The sequence below is a fragment of the Falco naumanni genome, chromosome 2 (assembly GCF_017639655.2).
Source record: "Falco naumanni isolate bFalNau1 chromosome 2, bFalNau1.pat, whole genome shotgun sequence".
In the NCBI taxonomy this organism is placed as follows: domain Eukaryota; kingdom Metazoa; phylum Chordata; class Aves; order Falconiformes; family Falconidae; genus Falco; species Falco naumanni.
In genome coordinates, this window is record NC_054055.1 from 73,597,990 (window position 1) to 73,624,089 (window position 26,100).

Below are 26,100 nucleotides of genomic sequence, written 5' to 3' on the forward strand. Positions count from 1 at the left end.
ATCCCTAAGCAGAAAATCAGGTGAAACAGCAAAATCCTTCACTTGTATGGGTCTTTCAAATAAAATAAGTAAAATCTGCAAAGGGATTTACTAGGAATTATTGTTTCAATAACATGGAGGACTGAAGGATTTTTTTCTCCCACATCTAGCTAACGTTACCCAAGGCAAGTCTATGAAAAACAGTAATTTCACTGCAGGTAACCACTGCATAGAAAGAAGAAATAAAGCAATCACTTGTTAGAATTTTTAAAAGCACTGAATACAAGATGTACATACACTCAGAAAGTAATGAACCCATGCATACCAGTGCTGAACTTTGTAGTATAAGTTTGCCTTTTAAAATCATTAGTATGCCATTCAGTTTTACTGCAAGTGAGCAAGAAACAGTTAATAAAGAACTTACTCTGTCTCTGCATGCAATAAGTAACACGGAATCTCAAATGAGAACCAGTCATGGTAAACTGGAAGTACGAATTACTTATGTTAATAGGTGTCCATCTACCACAAAAAACATCCACTTGGAAAAGCGTGTCATGTGGTAGCAGAGGATATTACAAACATAATGTTCTCTAAACCAAAACTTCTGCTCAAAGAACATGCTATGGGCAGCATACAGTTTCCCATTGTTATACTTAAAAAAATAATATTCTTTTTCCTGAAAACATTTTATGACTATACCTTGGAAGAACCTTTTGAGATCTGCTGTTCAAACAAGAACCCCAATATTATTTTCATGTAAAGTAATTATTAGTTCACAGCTGAAAAAAAATATTTCTATAATGTGAGCCACAGAGTCTTACAGTTGGTAGTAATATACTTAATTTACCTCACAGAAAGAGCCCTCAAACTTTAAGCTAACAACTGGATTTCAGCAGAAACACAAACAAGGGTCAAATTCCAATTATTAAATCTTTTATTTATTCAAATAAATAACTAAATGCCTATGACTTTCACTTTTAAAATGCAAGTGTAGTGATGCCAGGATTACAGAGAAACTTTCACAGAGAGGAGACAGGCAAGTCATCTTCTGCAGAACACACATTCCACATTTACTTCTCTAGAAATGCACCCTTCTGTATTACAATCTGCTGCTTTACATGAGATTAGCTATTAGATGTCAGGTTTGTTTGCAAAAGGCTTAGGAGGAGAACTGTCAAGTCATATATGACCAACTCTGAAACATCTCAACAATCCCCATACTTAAAATTAATACATTACACACTGTGATCTTGACCTTACTTAAACTGACAAGAGCTACCACTAAAATTAGTAAGCATTTGGTCACTTAACATAAAAAATATTGGTATTTTATAGCCTGCAATAATTCATTTTGATAAGTTCATCTTGTATTTTTTACATCTGCTTATTGTAACAGTCAACTATTCCCAAAGAGTTCTTAAGAACCACTAAGCAAATAAGATGAACGCTTCTTAGCCTTTTTTCAACAGCCAAAAATTAACTCAATCGACCTTCTGAATAATAAGAATTGAGTCACACCACTCCACACTGCCCTGTGGCCTATTGAAAGCTGCAAAATTAATGGAAAAAGAAAATCAGCTATTATTCATAATTAAACAAAAAATAAATAATTTTTACTGCACAAAATACATTTTACGTATTTTCAAGTAAGATTGTTTATACAGGATGAATTTTACACTATACATGTATTTTGATGTTGAAGCATATACATACAGAAAAAAATACTGCCACAACGAATACACTTAAATACCTGTACATTATTTACATTTTAAAATATTTTACACAGCTCCACACCATCAGCATCATTTAGTTAAACACATTTCAAACTGGAGTGTAATGCTTACAGTTTTTTAACAAGAGGATTTCAGCATAAATGCTGCTTTCAGTTCTTTATCAATTCAATACTCAGGTGTTAACTTTGTTCCATGCCAGCCATCAGTGACAAAGCTAAAGATTCCACTGCAAACCAAACCATAAAAAAACAGTTAATATTTGCATTTGCAGCAGTCTGTAAATATTTATTGCAATATTCAATTCTGTAGTTTAAAAGGAAGATACACGTTTATTTTTCAAATTTTAACAGTTCAGGATTTAAGACAGACATTTTATGCATCTCTGACAGTTTAGACAATATTTCACCAGTTTCATCATCAGTTATCAATTTGTTATCTCAGGTGGTAAGAACTGGTAAGAAATCAGCTCCTTCGTTTGAAATACTAACTGCTGTACATAAACAACTGAGCAGCACTCTTTTAGAATCATAGAATCATGTAGGCTGGAAAAGACCTTTAAGATCATTCAGTCTAACCATTAACCTAGCGCTGCCAAGTCCAGCACTAAACCACATGCCTAAGCACCTCACCTACACGTGGTATATAAATCTCTTAGAACATGCACCTACATCCCAGCTAACTCCATTTAGCAGTTGCCCCCCAATTCAAACTAGCACTGATTAGCAATTTAAGCTAATATCAGTCTGCAAATAGAAGCAGAGATATGTCATCTTCTGCTGTTTCTGCTACCAAGGAAGTAGCTTCCAACAAGTGGGCAGAGCAAGGAGGTCGGTGCAGCTGCAGCTGAGGCACCATAATATTAAAATTTTATCTGTTCAAGATACATCACAGCTGTCACCCAACATAAAAAGAATTCTCTTCTATGCTCTCCAGAACTTAGTTTCATTCATTTATTCAGTAAACTGCTTGTCACTTGCTTGGCTACATGAACATTCCCTCATCAAGGAAACAGGTAAACTGAAGATAGATGTCATAAAAAAAGCAGGACACGACTACTCTAAAAAATAATAAAGTTAATTTATTAAGAAGTAAGGCTTCATGTCCCTCTGAATACCTCACAAAATGAGAGTCTTTAATATGTACTGACAAACAAAACCAGATTAAAATGTAAATATGCTCCTAATAAAGCTTGTGTCCCAGTAAGTGCAGGTATGTGAAAAGTCTCATGTACTTACAGTGTGGAAAAGAGCCTCGACAGACAGCTTTGTTGAGAACAGTTACAAGAAACATGTGACAGTTTTTAAAATCAGATTCCATCTTCTCTATGGATTCCATCCTACAAAACAGTTTTAAAGAGGAATGCTTAACAGAGTAGCCACTACATTAGCTTCTAAATACGACCAAAACTTTACAGTAAATGACAAAAGTACTCTTTGCATAGTATTCTGGCTTGAACTTACAATTTTTCAGTCATGCCTGTGTATATTACTTCTAGAAAACAAAGGCAATTTTGTCAGGAGCATCTGCACATTATCACAATGCCATCAGTAATTTACTCATCATCCTAGAAATCCCTGAAGCAACTAGGAGGAAACACGTGGTTCCAACTGACAACTATTATTCCTACATAGCTTTGTATTTCAAGACATCCTTTACTGGTCCCTATTGCTTCAGAGCTCCCTGGGATAAACCAACACTGCCAAATAAAAGGACACCCACACTGTTTCGCTATCAGCCAATTACCAAATTCCACTTTGGACTGTGCCAGCTAGTGCTCACCAGAGGAGGGAGATGATGTAGCTCCCAATAGTCTCTCCTTTTTCCCCTCTCCTAAGAGCGCAGGGATGACACTACTTCAGCTATGACTTTTTCCTGCCACATCCAAAAGCACACAAGCACATATCCTGAATTTCAATCTAGCAGCCTTCACAAATTATTTCTGACACTTCCTATCAGAAAAGCACTCCAAAAATAGCAACTTCCTGATGCCACAGGACAACGGGATCTAAGTTCTAGGTAGCATCTGTGCCAAATGGAATTAGTCCTGAAACACATGGATGTTAAGCCTGTCCACACCAGTGGGCCTCAGGGCCACAGATCAACCCTTGAGTGTTAGACATAGCCTTGGAGACTTGCCTACTATGACTCATCCTTCAACCAGCAGGTTACAGTAGCTAAAGTATAACGTATAAACTGGGAGAAGAATGGTTGGAGAGCAGCCCTGCAGAAAGGCATCTGGGGGTGCTGGTCGGCAGCAGACTCTGCTGTTAAACACCAAACAAAGTCCTGTTATTTCACATAAAAAATATGTCAAAATCACATTCTGAGCTGTGAAATCATGACCATGTAGAATTTTAGGTATATATACTTACTTCCAAGCCCCCAAACCAGCCTGCCAACGGTCTGCAAACATCAGTACTAAATTTAATACTTTCATTATAGCTTCTTTCACAAAGCTCACCTAAGATAACAATTAAACCAAAAGGAACAACTGTCAGAAATCCACTGTTAAGCACAAAAATTTTCATTATTAAGCTGCAATACAAAGGTATCCCATGCCATTTAATGTGATCTGCAGAAACAATCTCTTAAGTACAATGTGATTTTTCCAAATTTAATTTGTGTTTGGCAATTGCTCTCTAATTCATTTCATGGCTGACTATTTCAGTAAGGACTATGCACAGACAGTATGTGGAATAAAAACCTACCATGCTATTCATGTACCTCCCTTTCCTGCCATACCAGTATGTATAATCCTCATGACATTAACTATTTCAGTTTAAATCCACCCATCTCTTAGAAACAAATGCGTCATGTAAAATCCAATATAAATAATTTATATATATCTTCTCTCCTTGACAGAATTAAGCCAAGACTCGAAAGGGAAACCGGATCTCAATATTAAGTTTGGAAAAGCTACCACCATCTCCTCAAGAGTACCTATATATTGCTTAGTATGTATGACCTGCAAAATAGGCGGACAAATAGTACTAAACTATTTTCTTGTCCTGCTAAACTCAATATATCAAATATGGCCACTATTTTTCACCCACCTTTTCTCTCAGTAGGCAGCGATCATGGATTGTAGACAGGTATCTATAATGAATCTTTATCAACTGATCTAAATCTTTGGCTTCTTCTACCTGATGCTGAAACTCCAAGCCTGTACTGTGAAGAATCTTAAAAAGACAACCACAATTACTAAATTCTATGTTGCACACAATTGCTTGTGACTCTCTTCCAATACTTTTGTTTGTTTGTTTATTTTAAGAGCCTAAAATTGCCCAATTCATTCATTCTTCCATCTGAAATTTTAGGCTCACCCTCCAAATTACCACCAATAGCAAACAACTTGAGGCCTTCTCATAACTGCACAATGACATTCCTTATATAAATGGGAATACTGCCATTGCACAAGGGCAGACAGACTATCCCCAGAGCAGCTGATTTGGAGTCTATTAATTTTACTGAAGGCAAAAAAAATGCAATAGTAATAGCAGAGCAGGTATGAGTCTACGTGCATTATCTTTATATTTGAGAAGTCATGTATACACTTTCGGATCTGCATACTAGAGGTTTTTGAGAAGGATCCATTTAACTAAAATGTGTAGTAACACTTCTGTAAGCATAATAGCTCTTAAGAGAGTAACAGCTTACAGAAACCTGTTTTTTACGTGACTGTGCTTCAGTCTTCTAGCATTGGGAGAAACAAACAAAAAGAACTAGTAACATCCAAAGATCAATCATATGCATGTAGAACTTCTAAAGCATTTTTAGAATTACTGCTTTTAAAACTGCCAAGTTAAAACTGAAACATGTTAGCTCAAAATCATTTTGCAGAAAGGACATTAGACTAAGATTTTGCTTTTTTAAAGGAAAATTAATATTGCGTCTCCAGTTACACATTCTTAATATAAATGAAATTGTGATTTAAGACAAACCCTAGTCATGATGTAGTTGTGCAGGCTGTTAACAAAATGCATAAGTTTCACTCTTAAGAGGAACATGCGATGTATTTGTTGTTTTATACTTTCTGTTTGCACTCCAAATAGAGGAAGCGTTCTTTGTTCTACTACAGTTCCTTCCTTTGCCTGTGGGTTTTCTGCAGCACAGACTAGTTCTAAAAAGAAAAGGCAAGATTAGTATACTGAAGTGCTTATGAAGACAAACTGTAGCTAAAATATCACTTAAAAGTGAAATGTGTTATTTATTATTCTACACACAATACCGATGTAAAATTTTTCTTGCAATTCAGGTGTGTTATTAACATATAACAACAATACCATGAATAGTTTGACAGTGTATGTACAAGGTAATTTGATAAATACAAGAACAGGAAATGCTATTTAGGAACTAAAGATTATATGAAAGGGTAAAAAAAAAAAAAAATCTACATTAAAAATGTGTATACTATCAAATATGTATATACAAAGGGGAAAAAATTTAAGCACAAAGCCATACCCATAAAATATAAACAATAAAAAAATTAAGTAAGTATACACAAAAAAGTGTATTTAGGAAGAGAATGACTTAACTGGTATACAAAACACAGTTGAACCCATCAACTTTCTAATTTATTCTTCTACAACATGAAGCGTGCATCTACTTTATACAGGACAGTAAGAGTATAAAAATTAACCTGGTGAAGGAGACACCAAAAGATCTCTTTCCACAGTCCCCAGATACTTAAATTGCAGCTTAGAGTATGTAGTCCCAGCTGTCGAGCTTACCATTTCAATCTCTAATAGAGTATTTTTCATCTTGTTTTCTTAAATTGTTTGCAAGGCATTAGTCATAAAAACTTGGACTATACATAAAGCAAAACATCTGGGTGTGGTAGACAGACCTTCTTTCAACAGCAAAGACTGAGGAATGAAGAAACAAGTTTCCAATATAACTAACTAGACCTGAATCAGAGACAAAGGGAATGCATGAATACTGTTGTCCCTGAAGCTGAAGTGAAAAATATGCCCTGCTTAATACATCTAATTTGCAAAGCTAAAAGAGATTAATATTTTCTAGAATTAATCACATTCTAACTGGTTTATACTACTTACTGCAGAAACCAGAAGACTATTTCTATTCTCAGACAACAGAACAAGTTTTTAGAGTATCTTTCACTGAAGATGTTTCTTACCATCAAATCGTAAAACATCTAGACTATATTTGGCCCACTTTATTTGCAGTAAGAGCAGAAAAACTTGATTGTAAATTTTTTGGCACTCTAAGCTTATAACTATATCCACAGGCCAAGGAACCTAAGAAAAGGAGAGAACAATCAAGACAGAAAATGTAAGTCACTTTAATACAACATTTCACATATGTTCTAGAATAAGAACTACAGCAATTTTAACTTACTACCTTGTAACTCAATGTCAAACCATCTAAGGTGTGGACAGGGAGTTTCTTCTTTGCCGTATCAACACTTTCAAATGATATAGACAACCTATTCAAGGAAACAAGTGATTTAATTCGTGATAATCTGCTTTTAATTAGTGGTTAGTTTCATTATTTTTTTTTAATTTCCTATTGCTAAATACCAACTGATTTAATCTGAAAGGCTTGGGTAGAAAAGATGACAACAACTCAAAACTTCATTAGAACAGATTTTTTTAATGAGTGTGCAATAATTAGTATTACATTATGGAAGTTAAGCACATTAGTACAGGTAGGTGTGAAAGAAACATCACTAAACTATATTTTGCAGGATTTTGCATTTTACCTTGCACTGTCCTCTGGATAGCGTTGCCCAACCGCTTCCTGAAGTTGAACATTTAAGAAAGCAACATTCTGCCAAGTCTCCTTTTCTCTAATTTTGTCAAAAATAGACGTATAGAAGTCATACATGGTATCTCCAGCTTCAAGTAAGAAGAAGTTTCTCATTGCCTGCAAATATTCTACAAGCCTAAACAGGAACAAATATATAACATTCCCTCAGTCTTAATCACGCAAGTGAAATCAAGCTCAACTGTTACAGAAACAAAAAAACTTAAAGCTTCCTCACTACAAGAACTCACTGTTGAACACAAACTTAATTAAGTCCACAATAAATGCTTTGCTTAACCAACAGACATTTCTTCACTTACATTCACAGAAAACAATATAACCAAACAATTTTTTCCTGTAAGCTTGAACAGCCCTGCTAACTTTAACGAAGTGCTCATGGTATTCAGCTATCTTACAAGGCTAGGCAATTCTCAGAAATAGCTTGAAGTTTGGAAAATCTGTCCCTCTCTATATATACATAACTTATGGAAAGAGATGCAATTTTCAGGGAGAGCTGTCTAAGAAGATACTTTAATATAGAGCCCCAGAATGTTATGATACGGATTTTCCTTTTTTGAAAAAGTAAGAAGAACAGTACTGCTACAACTCTCACAAGAACTATGACTATAAATACATCAAGTATTTTAGAGAGATTAAAAGTATGATGACTTATGACCATATGAAAGGTAAAAGGCAAAAGGACATTTTACTCTGTTATATAAAGGGTACCACATAATACTCTTATGCCTACTATACATGTTTTAGTAGCATAACTGAATCTCGTATTAGATATATTCCAGCTTCCTAAAATTTGTCTTCCAGTTTCAAATGACAACATTTGTTCGAAACATTTTCCCCATTGAATATCCACTGAAGACAAATGACAGTTTTGGTGCTGATTTAAGCTAGACCAAGTTTTCACCCAGGATTTTATCATGTTAGATACCCCTTTCCTCCTTAATGATTTTATTGTTGGTTATCAAATTGGAGAAGAAACACAACATAAAATTGATCCTTTTAGTGTATGGCATACCACTGGTAATTTAAAAAAAAAGTTTGGGAAAACCAAATCTATTTTCTTACCTATAATCCTTCTTTAAAGTTTGCATTAAATTACCACAGCATTCCAAGTATTCCTTGTCTATATGGGGATAAAGGCAAGACCTCAATGTCAGTTCAAAAGTCTGGCAGGTCACGGATTCTGAAGATCTATCCACGCAAACATCTCCACCAGTAAACTTCTCGTGAAAGTCACTCTGTTCCAAATACAATCTTAAAAATAAAACAAACTACTTAGGGAAGAAGGTTTGTAGTTCATATGGTATGCAAAATGTTACACTACCAAGAGTTTTAATCAAAATTGGATCCTCTGCTCTACAATATATGGTGCAGCAGTAATAAAACCTATTTCTTAACTACAGTACACATTAAGCCTGTTCAGTGGTCCTCCACACTGTTTTTGTATGACCAGGCATGAGAATGTCAAAAAGGATGGCATACTATAATCACATAATTGCTCGAGGAACAATTCTGAAAAATAACATCAAGTTCAAACACTCCACAACTTAATAAACAAACCCATTATCTTAGGAACTTTTAAAACTGTATGGTGCATATACAGCAGTCAGATAAACTTCCCAGGAAAGAAAAATATAATTAAAGAAACAAAGTAAATATTTGAACACCACCAACAAAAAAAGCAAAACCCAACAACAAAACAAACAAAAAAGCCCACCACGCACATGGATGAGTGTGTTTGAGGCACCTTAAATATGCAGTCCCTACATATTATCTGTAATATTATGTTATGAGAAGAGAGTATCTGCAGTCTGCACTTGGTAAGTTTGTAACAGAAATGATAAAATTATTATAATAATTTGTAAAAAGATACTCGCTAGCTGAATCCATCATAAAAGAAGTCCAGCTCATAGCAGTTACTGCCTTGAATGACTGGATGAGTCAGATACTGAATTAATCTATCAATTTTGAAAAACAGAGCAGTCCCAATGAACAAGGGAAGTAATAGTCTCATCTACTATTAATTATGATTTCTTTACAACAAACTCCTCCTAGGACTGAAATGAAAACATGTAAATCACCAACTAGTATTTAGGAAACACATAAACAGCTATTTTCTTATTCATAATCACAAAGAAAGAAAGATTTTCAGACTTCATCTTTCCTGCTAATTTCCATAATGAAGGAAGTCATATAGAGCTTATAAGTATCTGTCATATAGAGCTTATAAGTATCTTGAAGAACAAAGAATTTTTATGCAATTAACAGGAATTTTGGAAGGCTTTTAAAGTTAAATTACTTAAGCCCAGCACAACTGAAGCTGCATTCTTCAAAGAACAGACTTGGTACAAATCAAAGACTTTTGTACAAATTCCAAGCAAACACATTTAAAAGTTTAGAATTCACAACAGCATTCACTATTAAAACACTTATTTGCTAAAAGCCCGATAACGATAACAGACAGGAGTAGCAGATTCTTCGCAGATTTTGTTTTTCCTTAACTAAGCACAAGGGTAGTCTTTAGTTAGCTTCTGTCACTGATTGTTGGTGCTCCTCTTTACTCTGCGCTTGCTTCTTTTCAGCAGCAGCAATAAAAATTTGGTTTACTAAATGTCACCTGGTAATGTCATGGCAGAATATTGCTCTCAACAACACAGTAGGAAGATTATTCGTTTACCTGGCAAAATTAATAGCCAGCAGTGGGTCATGGACATCATCCAGTTCCAAGTGTCTTTCTGCTATAGACTGCATCTTTATCAGGCTCTGCTTTGTGGCCTGCTGTTCTGTAATAATATCTGGAACAGACTCTTCTCCATGCCGCAGGCGAGACTGCACCGATTCCAAGAACAGCGTATACAAACTCTTTCGTTCAGCATCTAAATTGGACAACACATTCCATGGTAAGATTTTAAGAGGAAACATCCAAACTAAAAGAACTCCACAGTCCAACATTTACTTGAGGAAAAAACTCAAATACATACTGAAGTAAGTATTGGTAAAACAGTAGGTCTAGTCCAATATAGGTATATGTTCAAACAGATTGCGGAATGGGTGTCTGTAATATGAAAAATTTCTGAAACTGTTAGAGAACTTCCTTCTTCAGGTGCAAAGGCAGTTAATTCTTAGCACCTGAAACAACCCTTCAGTATCCACCAGAATACACTATATTCTCACACCAATGTGGGAAATAAACCTAGAGAGTCTCCAAAATAATTTAACTAGTTCTACCACTAACACCAAGAAACAGCAAAACCAAAAAAAAGTTATTTAAAAAAAAAATCAACATTTGTTACATTGTTGTACGAGGTTTTACAATGATTCAAGATAAATATCCTAAATATCCAGTTATTTAATCTAATAGTAATTAGTAAGCACTAAAAAAAATAAAAAGTTCCATATGCTATCAACCATTAATAATGGAAAACAACAGCTTTACTATTAGAACACACAGCTGTTTTCTTTTGTCTCATAACAAAAAGAAACAGTTCTACAAGCACATGAAAACAAGTTTCAGAAAAATCTGAAGCAATTTAAAAAATAAAGCAAAGGGAATACTCAAATCTTTATTCACTTTGCTCTTTTCACTTGTTTGTATTGGAAAAGTAGGTGTTTTCAATCAGACTGGAAGTTTCCAGCCACGATACTGACACTCAACATGGAGTACTATATTATTCTAAAACCATGGAAACACTACTACAAAAAAAATACACCTTTACTGTTTACATACCCTATGGCATGATAGCCCACAAACTGACATCTCACCTCTTGACGCGGCCTGCTGTGGAGAGCCATCTTTGCACTGAAGATTCTTCAACAGCTGCATGGATTTTCCAGCCATGATGATTTGCTTCAGCACAGGTTTCAGAAAAGAGACCATAGTGTGTTGCCTGCTTGAAGGGGCCTGATCACTGCCAGAACTAGCGCTGGCATTATCGCTCATCTTCTCTTCATTCTCAGTCTTCTCTGACACACTATATAACGTGTAGGTAGCATACCAAAAATCTCTGTGATTAACTGGAACATTTTTGTTTCTGGAAAGAAATAAAAAGCTGGTGAGTATTTCCCTTCCCAAAAGACAAAACTTCATTACTAGCACATGTGCGTTATCTTTGCTCTGTACTTTGCTTTTCTCTTAAAATAGTCAAGAAGCACTGTCAAAACCATGTAAGGTAAGTTCATTCATATCACAAACTATCTAGACACCACTAGAAAGGATGATAGCTTTAGCAGGATAAAGTATCAGCTCAAAAGAGATAAAACAGTTGTGCAGCCAAATAAACCCCCCAAACATGGCAAAGAGAGTAATTATAATTAGATTTGTTCCGGAAGTTAACTATTCATAGTGACACGCATCCTTAATAACAAAATGATTAGTGACTGACTTGCAGATTTATTTAAAACCCACAATGAAGCAACTACAACTGGGAAAACTGAAAAACTGTAGAGCAGGTGAAACTCAATTCATAGTTCACTTTGCTTTTTTGTATTGTTTACATCAGACACTCAGTTTGGTCTTTGAAGTCAGATGAAAAATTACCTAAATGAACTAAAATGAAGCACAAATATAAATAGAAGTTGAAATCACCCCTGCTGGTAGCACTGAAAACAACTACAGAACCACAGAAAGAAAAGTCAAGTAGGATGTAATAAGGACATTAATGATCTCAGCTACTGACGATCTATTACAATAGTACTGAAGTTGTTCACTTACTTCATGCTCACCTTGACCTGCCTTAACAGACAGAGGTTCAATTAAGTTTGGCAGATAAGGGAAAATGGATTTGTAATTATGAGCCAAAACCAATTTCTATATTCACTTTCTACTTCAAGCTGTCAAAAAAGGGACCAGCAAAATGTAGCATATAAGCAGAAGAAATATTAACAGCTCAAATAATGTTTAGGATATATGCATGTAATTCAAGACACCATATTGTAGTACAAGTTGGAAGCAACGAGTATTTTAAGTCTAAATAGCATTTGATTTATAACAACTACAGATTAGTAGAAGAATTAAAAAATAAATTTTGTAATTTTTGCAAATGTCTTGGTTTTGAAAAAAAAAGTTTACTCGTTTTTTTAGAAGTCAACACACTTGGAGTCAGACTGCTAATTCTTTATTCCAGATGGAAAAACAAAACATTTTATTTCTATGTCGGAATAATACCTGGTACAGCTCCATATCTAATGCAATTTCCCTAATGGGAAGTTTAAGACAAGTTATAGAAGTATCATCAAGACATTAATTCTACTTAAGCAAAATAACAAACATGAAAATCTACTTTTATTGCCATCTTCTATTTCCTAGGTTCTACAACAGGGTTTGTATTCATACTTGCCCAGTGTTACCTGTGTCCAGTATCAGCATCCCTACCTCTGAATGATAAATTCCTTTGCAGGATCAAACAGATTACCATGGACTATCCACTCATCCACTATCTGCAAGTATGGCCTCACAGTTTCAACCCAGAGAGAGAACAGAAGAGATACCTGAATTTAGAGGGAGGGAGGAAGAGAGAAAGAAAAAGTGGGGTTTTATACTAAACATTAGAATCAATGTGTCAAAGCCTAACATCTCAATTGTGCAATCATAGTTTATAAAATATACACTACACTTAAGTGTTTTTAAAGAGAAAATGTTAAACTAAAATTACAGCTTTAGTAGTTTTAACGGACGCCTGCATTGTGCATGCTTCCCCTTGTTACTTTTGTCATCACAGTTGGACCCAAACAGCAGTTTTCATTTTTTTTTCCACTCTAACATCTCTTAAACAGTAAGGGATAGTCATAAAACATTCTGTGGTTTTATAATATAGAAAACAGGAAAATAAAAGGACATGATAACATTGACTATATTTTCAGCAGCATAATCAACAAATCACTGCAAAACCCCAAAACCCAACATTTCAGCATTAACTGGATTAATCATCTACAGACATAGGAGGGACAGCTATTCCAAAGCTCCCTCTTTCGTAACAGATTCCTGACCTGTGATTCCCCGCAGTTCATCCCCTCTCCAAAAAGAACTGCTGCTCATCTCCTCATAAATCTGATTTTGTCCAGGTTGACTGGACACACGTCAGAAAACAGTAATAATGTATTATGGATATCAAATCTGTCCTCAATCCTGAGTAGCTGAAGGCTAGTGTGCTCCGTCACCAGAAAGAATTCTAAGTTAGGGCATTTTCTAATGTGTTGTTCTATTAAGGAAGGAATGATTTCCCCTACCGTTTGCTCAGACGCTTCTCCAACACTGTCATATTCAAGAATAGCTTTGTAGAGAGTATTAAGCAGATGAGATGCTCGTACAACATTTCTAGTGTCAGGTGGCACTTCCGCTACTCCTGTGCTGAAAACTTTGTGAAGCACCTTCAGCTGTGCCAGCCGGGGAGACAACTTATCTATTACTATTGAAAGTGTGACTGTTTTATCTGAAAAAAAAAAACAACCCAAAGATGTATAGAAGTAATATTCAAGAGAAAATCAGATTTTGTCAATGCTATTAATGAGATTTTGAAATGCTGCATGGCATCTTTCAGTTTCAAAATGTATCCACATAATGTTTTTCATGTTTCCCTCTTGTAAAAATTTCCTTGTGTGCCCCCCTCTTGTAAAATTTCCCGTGCACTGTACCTTTGTTGATTATGCATTTTTCAATTTCAGTAAGTTCTTCTTTAAAGCTAATGAAATATTTATACAAGGCCCACATAAAAGCTTGGTAGGTTCTGAATGGGGCTTCAGTAGTTTTCTTTGGAGTAGAAGCTGTTCCATGCATTATGCTTTCCGGGCTGTGTCCCATCACTTCATCAATAAACTTCTGTAGCCTAAACACAACTTGACCATATGCCGCTATCTGTTCCAATACAGATCTCAGGCAATTCTAGGGGAAAAAAAAACCCAAACTTTTTAGACTCATCTAATTAAAATCTACATTTTATAAAGCCTAAAAATGAAATAGTAATATTTTTCAATGTATTAAAATGTAATAAAATTCTGCCATTTCTATCACTTCATCACGTTCTCAGACATGGGAACAATCCATTCAGTTTTATTAAATCGCATGTCCTTGGTTTACTCAAAACACAACTGTGGAAATGTAATTTTTCCACAAGCAGTTTAATTTGCTATTCCTCAAAAATACATCTGCCTAATGACAGACGTATTCAGCTGAGATTCAGAAACAACTTACATGTGTTAAATGAGTTACAATAATATCATTCCGCACAGCCACTTTTCCGTCATTCAGCTGAAATATAAAAAGCTTTTTCACTCCTGAAAGTAGCCTTGAAAAGAAACAAAAAGAGGAGTAATTGTTTTCCCTTCATGGACTCATAATTATATAATTAATAAAACAATTAGCTCTCCCTGCCTAAAGGTTTCTTTTCTTCAAATAAAAGGGGACTACAGATCAATTAACACTGTAAGCTGTTGTTAGAACAAGAACAACAAAACACTAGCATCCACTAAACATCTCCTAAAGCTCCCTTACATTTGTAATTTCCAGCTATAGGATGACTCCAACCTGCCTTCTAAAATTGGACACTGTACTAAGAATCCATAGGGGCAGGATAAGAACAAGTTGGTTCCTCTTAACAATTACACTTGAAGAACTAATGCATACATGAAGTAGTAAGTTACTTTCTTCTTTGTGAAAGTGAATGGTTAACACACACAAGCATCATCTTTATGCCAGCTATGGTGCAAGCTCAGTAATAATTCTTTCTTCAGACACAACTTCAAATCTCTCATTCTCTTGAAAGAAATACTAGAACTTAAAACACAAGCTTTCTGATGTTGCTCTTACCAGAGAGTTTCCCGTATAACCTGAGTTTCAGTGACTAGTGTTCTCTCCTCTGGCACATATAAAGGATCACTGGTGTACAAGTGGTGGTCCCTTAGAAAAAAGGAAATGAAAACAATTTAATGGCTGAAATAACAGCAGATTCACTGGAAAATAAGAATGAAACAATAATCTTAAGGCTCAGTTTTGTTCTTATCATACCTGAGTAGATTCAGTGCTCATGGGGGCGTTTAAAGTGCATAAACAAAAGCAGAGATTGCTTTTGTATTCTTAAAAAAAAATACTATGGAAAGCATTCAAATATCACCTAGTTGTATGTAGCAAGACAAGCAATTAAGTAAGAAACACCTGAAGTACTGAATCTGCGTTGTTTTGTTGTTTGTGGGTTTGGTTTTTGTTGGGTTTTTTATTGTTTTTTAAAATTCTTGATCCTTGATAATTTTTTATTATTTCTTATTCAATACTGGGAAAATTTGTAGTTACTTTCTGTTAAAAACATTAACCTAAAAAGTAAAATGCCAATTCCCCTAACCCATACAAGAAAATTCACACTTCAGCCCAAAAGTTTAATTAAGAAATGGAAACTTTGACAGCCACCTAAAAACTTTCTCTTATGATCCCATGTTATGCCATTCTTTGTAAGCCTTTCACAGTATTTTTCATATTTTAGCAAAACACAGAAAAATTATTTGCATTTGCAGTATTTTGACTCGTTAGTATCATCAGTGGTAAAATTCATGTAATCATGTTAAAAATTCAAAAATTCAAAATAAGTAACAGTGGTTATATATCGTACATAATATATGTAACACACATCTGCTAACAACACTACAACAGAAACAGCATTGCTTTACTTATGTTCCCGATTTCTTACTGGTTCATAAATGGCTAGATAACCAACAAAACCTAAAATAAATTTAACTCCTTGATTAGGAAATTCATTAAATTAAGGAACCAAAGACAAATCTAATGATCTGTATTACTGCAGTACTGATACATCAGAATTTGGGACAGAGGGAAGAATCGGGATATTTTTATTTTTTTTAAACTGAACTTCCTTCTCATTTTCTTTCCAAAACCCCAATGATATACTGCTTTATATTCCTTCCACACATACAATCTGTGTTTAAGCCTAACTTTGTAAGGCAGGCACCAGAAACAAACAAAAAGTTAAAACTGTAAGGAACTCCTGACTTTCAGGATCACTTACAATCCACCTATATTAGTTCCGCAGAGACCTTCGTAAGGGTCAAACCAAACAAATTTCAACAATAAGATTTGCTTCTTTGAAAAAAGAAAGCCCTTTTTCTGTTATGACAAATGTAATAAAAACTAATTAACAGGAGAAGAATCTATTAATAGAAAAAACAGCTAATTTGTTCATCTTATTAATTTGTACCATTTTAATTCTGTTTTCAACTAAATCAGTAATAACTATACTAACTTCATGCTTCCACAGTAAGGAAGTTTAATAAAGTCATTACGTAGCATTGTACACCCGTGAGGAATAAGTGATACTGTTTTCTTACCAGACTGCAGCCAGGTTGGAATGCAAGTGCAAACTATGTGAAAAGCGAGGAGCTCTTCCTGTCCAGTACTGAGGAACTACATGCTGCTCCAGCCAGCTGCGAGCATCGGGTTCACCAACTGTGAAAACAGGTGACAAACTGTGAGATACTCTTATTTTTTCAGGAAATGCTTATAAAACACAGGAAAAAAGTTACTGATATGCCTATCCACTCAGCTGCGGGAATCACAGATCTTTGCAAAGGAATATAATTCACAACTATTTACACTTTACTGCACTCATATATACGATACCATCACAGACAAGTAAATTTACATAGAAATGCCTCCTCTCCTAGAAGGTGCAAAAGTCCTACAAAATAAATTTGGAGATACATGTAGTTTCCAATTCTTCTTCAGAAAATATGCTTCTGTCTCAAGCAATCCCCAAATATCTACAAAACCAAGCTGACTTTAAAAATAAACTGCCAAATATCAATTTTGTTACTATGTTCCTTTTTATTACGTATCTAGAACATTTCCTAAAAGCGGGATTTTTTTCTTAAATGTGATTATGAAGAAAACTTAACCTAATCCCAGTTAGACAGCTACTGCTTATACAACATATATAATGAAATCTTCTTATACAAAGTATCCTGTATCCTACAACATTCTATGCAAAGTATATAGCTACAGTTAATACTCCCTGAAGCCATTCAAGATTAAGCCCCTAGTGTTTTAATTACATAAAATTACTTTTTTTAAAAAAATGCTTCATACCCCAAACTGAGTCAACTGTTTCCATTGTCAACCAAGTTTTATTTCAGCATTCCGATACTTAATAATAAACATTTAAGTTATATCCATACAACTATGTGCTACATTTACTGTATAAATTTTCCTTTCTATATTGGAATATCCATGTACATTTCCACAGAAATAAAACAGAATTCTTCTCCATTAGCAACAACATAAATCAGATCAAACCTTCCATATTGCTTCTTTACTGTTAGAAATAACAAAACAAAAAAAATGTAGTGAACAACAAGGTACACCTTAAAACTACAAATACAGGTCTAAAACACAATACCTCAATAAAGAACAATAAAGCTGCGTTAGCTTGCTAAGTTTGAGTATGTGTGACTATATCAGAATTACTGCTTATTCTAACCTTTCCAGGAAACGTTAGGTACTGTTTTCTTATTTGGATCTTGGTCTTCTAAAGGCGTCCTGTCTACTTGAATACCAGAGTCCTCTCTGCTCAAAGGCTGAGTGTCTTCCTCCTCTTCACTTTCTCCAGACCAATCCTGAAGTGCAACAAAACCCCGTACGCTTCAGTACAACACAGGAGACAGACTCACCTCCTATTCAAGCCAAACATAAACTATTCTCCTTTCTTCCACTATAAAGTAAATCCAGGACACTAAGACTAACATAACTGTCTACCAGAGACTGATTTAAGTTATACATAACATTAATAAATGGACAAATGAGAGAACTGGAAGAGATCACAGAACTACAGCAAATTCTGATTAGCAGCAGGCAGGGGTCAGCAGAAGGAGCCAGTTTAGGTGCAGGACTAAGTCAAAACATGGTGAAAACCAAAAACATTTGTATTACTGTTATTCTGCTTGGGTCTGTGTATATTTCATGGTATTAAGTAAGTAGTAACATACCGGGGAATCCTACCAGAATGAATGTGCAGAGCATACAAATACAACCTAACCAGATCTCTAACATACTTCAAACCAGTTTATACAGTTTGGGGTTTTTCCTTAAGAAATTACTTACTGGTGTATCTACACCTGGGCCAAAGTAGATTTCTTCTCCTTCCATCAGATACTTTCCCCAATCAAATTCTTCTTCCTTTTCTAAGAAAAAATAAATGTATAAATAGTAAGTATCAGTTGACTCTTTTCCTCTAAAAACATTTCCAAAGTAAAAATTACCTTGTTACTCTAAATCTAAATCAAAAGGCATTCCCTTCCACTTAGTTACACCACTGTTCCTTTAACAAAATTACATACTTTCAACATGACATGTAAATTGTGACATATCAACCACGTACATTCCTTATTTATTAGTTCTCAGATTTGTCGCTTACAGACTCAAAATATGCAACATAGCGTGCCATCAGCACATTTATCTGCATTATGTTACACTACCCTATGCTTTAATCCTGGAAAAACATGCAAGAATGCAACACATCAGTTATTGCAACTAGTCCCATTTAGCTTGGTGGAAACATTCTAAATGTATAATTTACATATGCACAAGGATCCTGGACTGTAAACAACATAAAGCAAGAACTGTCTTACTCTTCGAAAAAGACACCACATACGTGTGATGTGATATGTAATACTTTAAAAATAACAATCACACTTACAATATATTATATCTTAAACATGAAGCTTACTCAACTGTAATTAGTGTTGTTTGAGATAACCTCTTCATATTCACATTCCTGGAATGGGCTGAAAGTGCATTCAAAACACCGCCGAGGGAATGTGCAGAGATCATTCAAAAAGGAATCTTAAGATGCAAGATTTTCTTTAGGTTAGTCTGAAATATTCTTCTTTCAGTCTATGATACAACACTGTAAACAAATGGGGGATGGTATCCACTCAAACTTAAGCACAAGCCTCATTTTTAGGCAGTGAGTGAAATAGTCCTATTTTAGAAAGCAGGCAGCTGGGATCTCCCTCTGGAAACCTTCAAAGGTATTTCCCTTTCCTTGCCTACATAGGGAACATAGGAATTTACATCACCAAAGCTGTTTCAACAGACCTCCTATTGAGGTGCAAGACAAGAGACAGGATAGAAACTTATTATGTGGCTTTGAGCACGTAAGCACTGCTGAACAGGTGGAGAATGTAGGTAAGTGATAGCACTACAAGCCAAAAAGAGCTCCCAATGTACTTTAGCGGCTGGAAAACTTCATTAGGTGATGTAACATAAAATGGGGGCAGGAAAGCTTTGCAGGCTACTTTAAATGTATAAATCACAAAAAGACAATCAATAAAGCACCTTGAAGTGAAGGAGATAATAAAATGGAGAGGAAAAATGTCCTTCTCATCAGATTGTGTTAATGGATCTGTCATTAGCAATATGACAGATATTAGCAAACTTCTTGTAAACTTACCCACTTCTTTGACTCTTGGTTTTTCCACATAGGTGGTGTTGGATGGAGAATCAGACAAACACAACAGAAGAGACAGTATGGAATAGTGTGTATCTGTCTTCAAAACACATTAAAAAAGAAAAAGCAAGTCAGTAAGTGGTCTACAATATTTTGGTTAGGAACAAACTCAGCCTGTTATCTGAAGGAATGCTCCCCATTAGTTCCCAGTCCTGAATTACAAAAATAACATCTGCAACATGATATTGAATGTTATTCATTCTCTTTTGCCTACTAATTGCCAATCAATATACAAATACTCCAAAAGTAGCCACAGCATAAGCCACCTCTTAGTGAGCTGATAATCAGAGAACAAGGAAAAGAATTAAGAGGAACCCTGAAGTACTATAAAAGTTAAGAAGCCACCAGGGAACAAGAAATAATGGACAGCTACATTAACATGGATGGGGCAGGATGACACAGGTAATTGGCCTGCAGGAAACTAAGTCTTAGGTTCCCTTAGTTGTACAGCTGATTATTTCAGAGGCTAAAACAAAGTTTGCTAAAACACTTTGCTAAAACTGCTACATTTTAGTATCGTGTTCACACTATTTTCCCTCAGAAAATCTACACAAAGCATTAAGGATCCATCTTTAAATCCAGTATTGCACTAATGCGGTTGGCTTTCAGTCTGGTTAGAATACTGTGCCAACACTGGTATGTTGCAGAGATTTGTGTTATGGTCTACTCCCTAATAACTGCTTACAGCGTAACCATTCCTTATTAAGGAAAGATTTTTCTTTAGCCTGAGTCTAACTTTCCAAAGTTCTTCAGCAGACCATTTCATATCCAGACACATGGAGATTCTGCTATCTACATTATATACACTTAGACACATACATACGCCCACTTACAAAGCTGTTTTAGAATGACAGCTGCTTGTATTTAAAAAAAATAAATTCAAATTTTGATAGAGCAGCATCACACTCATCTAGTATATATGGAATATAGTATGTTCCCACTGAACTTTAATGACTCTGTAAGACTTCATCAAAGAACACCAGTAGGTCATTGACAGAATCACATGTGCAGGCTGGTGTTTCACTTACCAGTCATAAAGCTGATAAATACTCAGTCTTCCCAGTTATGTGCCACTGCTAAAAACTAAATGCAGGTTAACTTCTCAAATAGGAGATATTATCTACCCCCAGTTCCATTTTCAAAAGAAAAGAAAAAAGAAAGAAAAAAAAAAAAAAGAGGACACAAAAAGGGCTCTTTCAAATCTTAGCATACTTGCAACATTCAAGTATTAAGTGCTTGCTTGGGCTTTTGGTTTGGTTTGGTTGGTTTTCATTTTGACTCAAAACAAGCACAACTAAAGGTACTTTTTCAAAAATCTGCAGAGTACAGTATAACTACTGATGATATGTGTAAGCTATTGAGGGTTCCAAGGTTTTCCCCACAAATTAGAAGAAACCTAAAACAGTGCAAAGAGGTAAATGTCAGTTCAATGAGAAGTAAAATCAGATGACAATTCAGAACACACAGCCTTGTTCAAGAGTATCATTACATGGAGTAGCACCTCTCAAATCACAAGCTTAAATTTCCCAGTATCAGGGACTTTCAGTTTTCAAAGATCAAATTCACTATTGAACTACCAAACTGGAAAGCGACCAAGTGAGAAAACTTCTACCATATTCATCCAGTCCATATCCTAAATTGATGTGATACAAAGTGTATCAAAGGTGAAATATATACATACTCTCAATAAGGAAGCTACAGAGCAGGAGCACTCCACTTGGAAATACTAAAATCAACACATTCAGATGCGTTACTTGAGGTAAAAAAATGGGCAAAGAACTGCTCAGTTCTCCATTGTTTTAGAACAGATGGGAATCCAGATCTATCTAGATTCTAGCTACAACATTTGAACAACGTTGACCATAAAACGTGCTCTGCAATGAGATGATGTCATTTAAGTGCTGAAACCCTGAAAAGGCAATAAACACGTTTCTAAAATAAATGGGGAAATTAAAAAATACAACACTGAAAACCCATGAAATGAACAGCAACTGCAAACTCCACTGCTAAGTCATCTAAATTTTCCAACACAACATTACAACTAAGTCCTCTTCGTCAGTATAAGCACAAGAGTTCTGAAAAAAAAAGAACAAGGAAATTGCAACATACTTACCTTTGTTTCTTCAACACTTGGGAGTGGCAAGTTCAGAAATTTTTCTGTTAGTCTCTTCCAGCTTGCAGCTTTTCCAAGGTCAGAATGAACTATCAATTTTTCATGAATTCTAATAACAAAAATAGTATCAAAAATGTTTCCAAAAAAGTGAACCAATGCATTATTAATCCTTAAGCACAAAACTTACCCTTCTATCGTCCTCTCCACTTTGTGACTGTTCACATCAAGAAAACGGTGAAATCTGTGTAAGAAATCTGTATTAGACTATGTTTAAAAAGGAAGCTTAAGTAAGAAAATAAAGCTGATTTACATGTATGAGGACATTAGCAGTTTCATAAAGCATACTTCATTCAGCAATACAACAGCAATAAGCATCAAAAGAATTTAATCTCAGTGTCTCCTAACTCAAGAAGGATTAGCTACAATTGACCTTAAAGGTGGAAAAATGGAACGCAGATTACATTTAACCAGTGCTTTAACCTGAGTGGAAAATTACTACTGTACCAGCAAACTAAGCAATTAAAGTATGCCATCAGTTAAGTCAAGCTGAGCAAGGAGATCAAGAAGTGTCAAAGGCATCTGTGTCAAACACACAAAAATTATCTGGGACTTGCATCATAAACACAGGCAAAACAAACACCCACAGGGGAAGGCCTCTAAACCCAAATGAAGTTCCTTTATAAATAGTAGAGTGCCTAAAAAAAAAAAAAAAAAAAAAAAAAGAGCTTAATCAAAATAAAAATATACCACCAAAGGTATGTATAGGGACAAAGTAAGAACCTGTGAAAGGTAAGATAGACTTTGCAGAATAAGTTAGTTTATGAATAAAGTTCTTAAGTTAAACAGACAGAAAACCAGGGAATATGATGTGACAGCAGTGAGCACAAGGTTAAGATATTCTATATGTAGTTCCTCAAAGCCAAACTAGTATTTTGCTGCAGCAACTGCACAGAACACAGGGGTAAAACTCTCATGACCACAGACAGAAATGAGAAGTACTGGATCTGAGTCAGGAGCAAAAGTTAAGCTAAGTGGACTGAATTTGGAAAGACAATCTAAAATTACCTCCACGTCCAAGTAATGAACTGGATAATGAAACTATAAGGCAAGCTTTTTAAGGCAAGTAAAAAAGGATTTTTACTAAGTATCACTGGAGGATGAAGATATGCCCATACTAAAGAAAAGAAAAAATTACTTTGTTAACTATAGACCCATTAGTCTGATTTCAGCTCTGTGTAAGGCTTTAGAATAAAAGCACAATAAAATGTAACATTAATTACATAGCTGACATCTAGGTTAAGAAAATGTAGCTTATCTCATTTATTACAGCACATTAGCTTACATAGGAAATCACTAGTTCAAATGGAAAATGGTGGTAAGCAGAAGAACTTGAAGATTTAGAAAAACAGACTGGTAAGACAACAATTAAAAAAACAAAACCAAGAATCTGCCTGAAAAGAAAAAAAAAATAAGCTTAAGGGAAGTTATTAGTGAAATACCTTTAGTCTATCACTTAAAACTTTAATTAATAACCCTAACCTCAAAAGTACCTATTTTTTTAGGCAAGTTTGGAACATCATGAATAGAGGAGGACTAGCATGCTGCATAGAAAGAAACATGAATCTGAATCATCAGATTCAGCAGAGAAACATCATCACATCTATCAATACAAACCACAAGTTTCACAAATTTGGAACTAAAGAGTTTCTGTCACAACCTAAGGTCTCACAGTCTGGAAAAATGGCATCAGTAAATCTCAGGCTGACATTACACACACATTTCTTAGACAACAATTCTGGCACAAACCCCTTCCTCTTCCCAAACCTCCTTGTCTAAATAGTTTGTTGTCAACTCTGCATCACTCTCTCTGTTTTCCTGCCATGTTGTTTTTTTTTTTTAAAAAAAAAAACAACCCAACAATTCCCCAGCTTAAAAGACCATACAGCTACACAAGGAAACGGGTCACTGAAACAGTGAAAGATGTCACAAAAGGATATGGAAGGCAGGGCACATTTACCTGGCTCAAGAAACCCTGCTACCATTACCAATCTGCAGACACTGCTACAAGCACCTATTTTGGTGGAGCTACAAAACCCATAAACACAATCCTATGACGCATTACACAAAATATTTCTGGTAAATACAAAGAACACGGGGAAACAGCATTATAAATAACATTCCTACATTCCCAATGAATACAACTAGCCGCCTCAAAGTTCAGTTTAGAGCTGAACTTGTCAAAACACTGGCTACAGGTCATACCCAGCTCTCCCACACCTCAGACTCATCTTTGCTGTTGACCAGTGGCTGTTTGGTTATTAAATAGTCTTATTTGAGCCTATTAGTAGTTAGAATTCACAGCCTGTCTTGGTGTAATGGAGTTAAGCTACTGCTCACCCCAAAAAATGGATTTAAACAGCATTAAAAAAATGTAAGAACCTCCAATTTTATACGGATTAGGTACTTGGTGCATGAAGTTAAGCAAGTACATAAAACTACGAAAAGACAGCAGTTAGTGATAGTATGGGAATGGAAATGGATCTTGTAAAAATTGGCAGCTGACACAAATGGTAACTGTGGTAACTGAAAAAGCTGCGTGTAAAACTTTAGTAAGGCCATGTTAGATGGCAGTGTAATAGAATTAAAAGGATGCAGATAATGTGTATTGCAGGTTAACAAAGACCGTGCTTATGACAAGCTCAAATAACATCAAACACATTATCTTCTGCATATAGATAGCCTTCATATAAGCAGCACAGTATTCTTGGCCAGAAGCTTTATCTAGATTTGGTGGAGTTCTCTTTATTTGCTCTTACATATAACGACACCCTCCAATAAGCACGTCGAAGAGTGCCTTTTTAGGGATCAGGAGAAAAGCCCATAAAGACCGAGGTGATAACCCGATGGAGTAACAGCTCCCGGCCCGCTGCCCGCACCCGGCCGGCAGCGCTGCCCCGCACGGGGCGCACGGAGGGCGGACGCGGGGCCGCGCTCACCCCGCACCCGCGGGGCACCCCCCGCCCCTCCAGCCGAGCAGGCACCAGCGGCTGTCAGGGGCCCCCGCCGCGCCGCGGTCCCTCAGCGCAGCGCAGGGGGGCCGGCCCGGCGCCAGCCCCTCGCCCCGCCCGGGGCTCCTTCCCCCGGCAGCGCCGCGGGGGTCCCGCTCGCTCGGCCCCAGCCACGGCAGCCGCGGAGCTCCCCCCCCCGGCCCGGGGCGCGGGCGGCGGGCGCTGACCTGAAGTTGGACCAAGCGAAATTCAGCGCTGTCTGGAAGCGGGAGCCGCCCAGCTCCTCCTCAGGCAGGCCGGTCACGCAGCGCACCAGCGCGCGGACGGCCCGGTCCTGCTCCTGCTCGAACCGGCTGCGGCGGCCGGGCGAGGCCAGCAGCGGCGCCGCCATGGCCGCAGCGCCCGGCCAGGGGGAAGGGGGCAACACCTCCGGGAGGCGCCACGGAGCCTCCCTCCGCCGCCGCCGCGCGGGCTCCCAGCACTTCTCGCGAGATAGCCCTCTGTCTTCTCGCGAGAGCCTCCCGCATTCCCCAGGGACGTCGGGGGGCAGGAGGCGCATGCGCGGGGCGGGAAGCGGGGCGCGGTGGGCCGATCACTGCTCGGTGGCGGGAAGGGGCTTTGGGGGCCAGGCTGGGAGCCTGCGTCGGTTGGAGTGGCGCTGGGCCCTCCAGCCCCACTTCTGTAGCATCTTCCTGTTACGGAAGTGTCACTTGTCTTCCGAAACGCCCCCGTAAAGCCGTGATCACCCAGGACGAGTAATTAGCCATTAGTAACCAGCCAAATAAGGGCCTGGGGCTGGCTCTGCGTCCCAGGGTTCGTTTCAGCAAATATAAATGCAATGCTGGTCTTGACAGGAGGATCAGAAGTGGGTTAGTGAGGGTGGGACAGACCAGGACTCTGTTTTTTTTCCTGAGGGCTCTGCGCTCCACGGCACACCAGCTACTCTGTGGCCATTTTCAGCCCTACTTACTTGGGACGTT

General features: G+C 36.7%; 1 protein-coding gene across 6 annotated transcripts; it reads right to left on the reverse strand.

Moving 5' to 3' along the window:
* Window positions 1–900: 900 nt before the first annotated feature.
* On the reverse strand, window positions 901–25,596 carry TUBGCP5 (tubulin gamma complex associated protein 5). 6 transcript variants are annotated; one of them, XR_005826529.1, is made up of 25 exons: window positions 25,348–25,596; window positions 22,300–22,353; window positions 22,113–22,221; window positions 19,943–20,039; window positions 19,222–19,332; window positions 18,592–18,671; window positions 17,972–18,107; window positions 16,824–16,941; window positions 15,298–15,387; window positions 14,683–14,776; window positions 14,127–14,373; window positions 13,722–13,924; window positions 12,868–12,983; window positions 11,259–11,527; window positions 10,174–10,372; window positions 8,562–8,750; window positions 7,435–7,617; window positions 7,074–7,158; window positions 6,850–6,970; window positions 5,654–5,832; window positions 4,766–4,891; window positions 4,085–4,173; window positions 2,948–3,048; window positions 1,824–1,938; window positions 901–1,528 (listed from the first exon to the last, which is right to left on the reverse strand). XR_005826529.1 is itself a non-coding variant. In XM_040584835.1 (24 exons), the coding sequence occupies exons 1-24, from the start codon at window positions 25,509–25,511 to the stop codon at window positions 1,892–1,894; spliced, it is 3,207 nt and encodes a 1,068-aa protein (XP_040440769.1). In that variant the 5' UTR covers window positions 25,512–25,596; the 3' UTR covers window positions 901–1,891. The 6 variants fall into 6 exon arrangements, 4 of the variants coding, with proteins under 4 accessions (XP_040440769.1, XP_040440770.1, XP_040440773.1 ...); XM_040584835.1 differs by having other exon boundaries at window positions 901–1,938; XR_005826530.1 differs by lacking the exon at window positions 4,085–4,173 and having other exon boundaries at window positions 901–1,938.
* Between the last annotated feature and the right edge of the window lie 504 nt (window positions 25,597–26,100).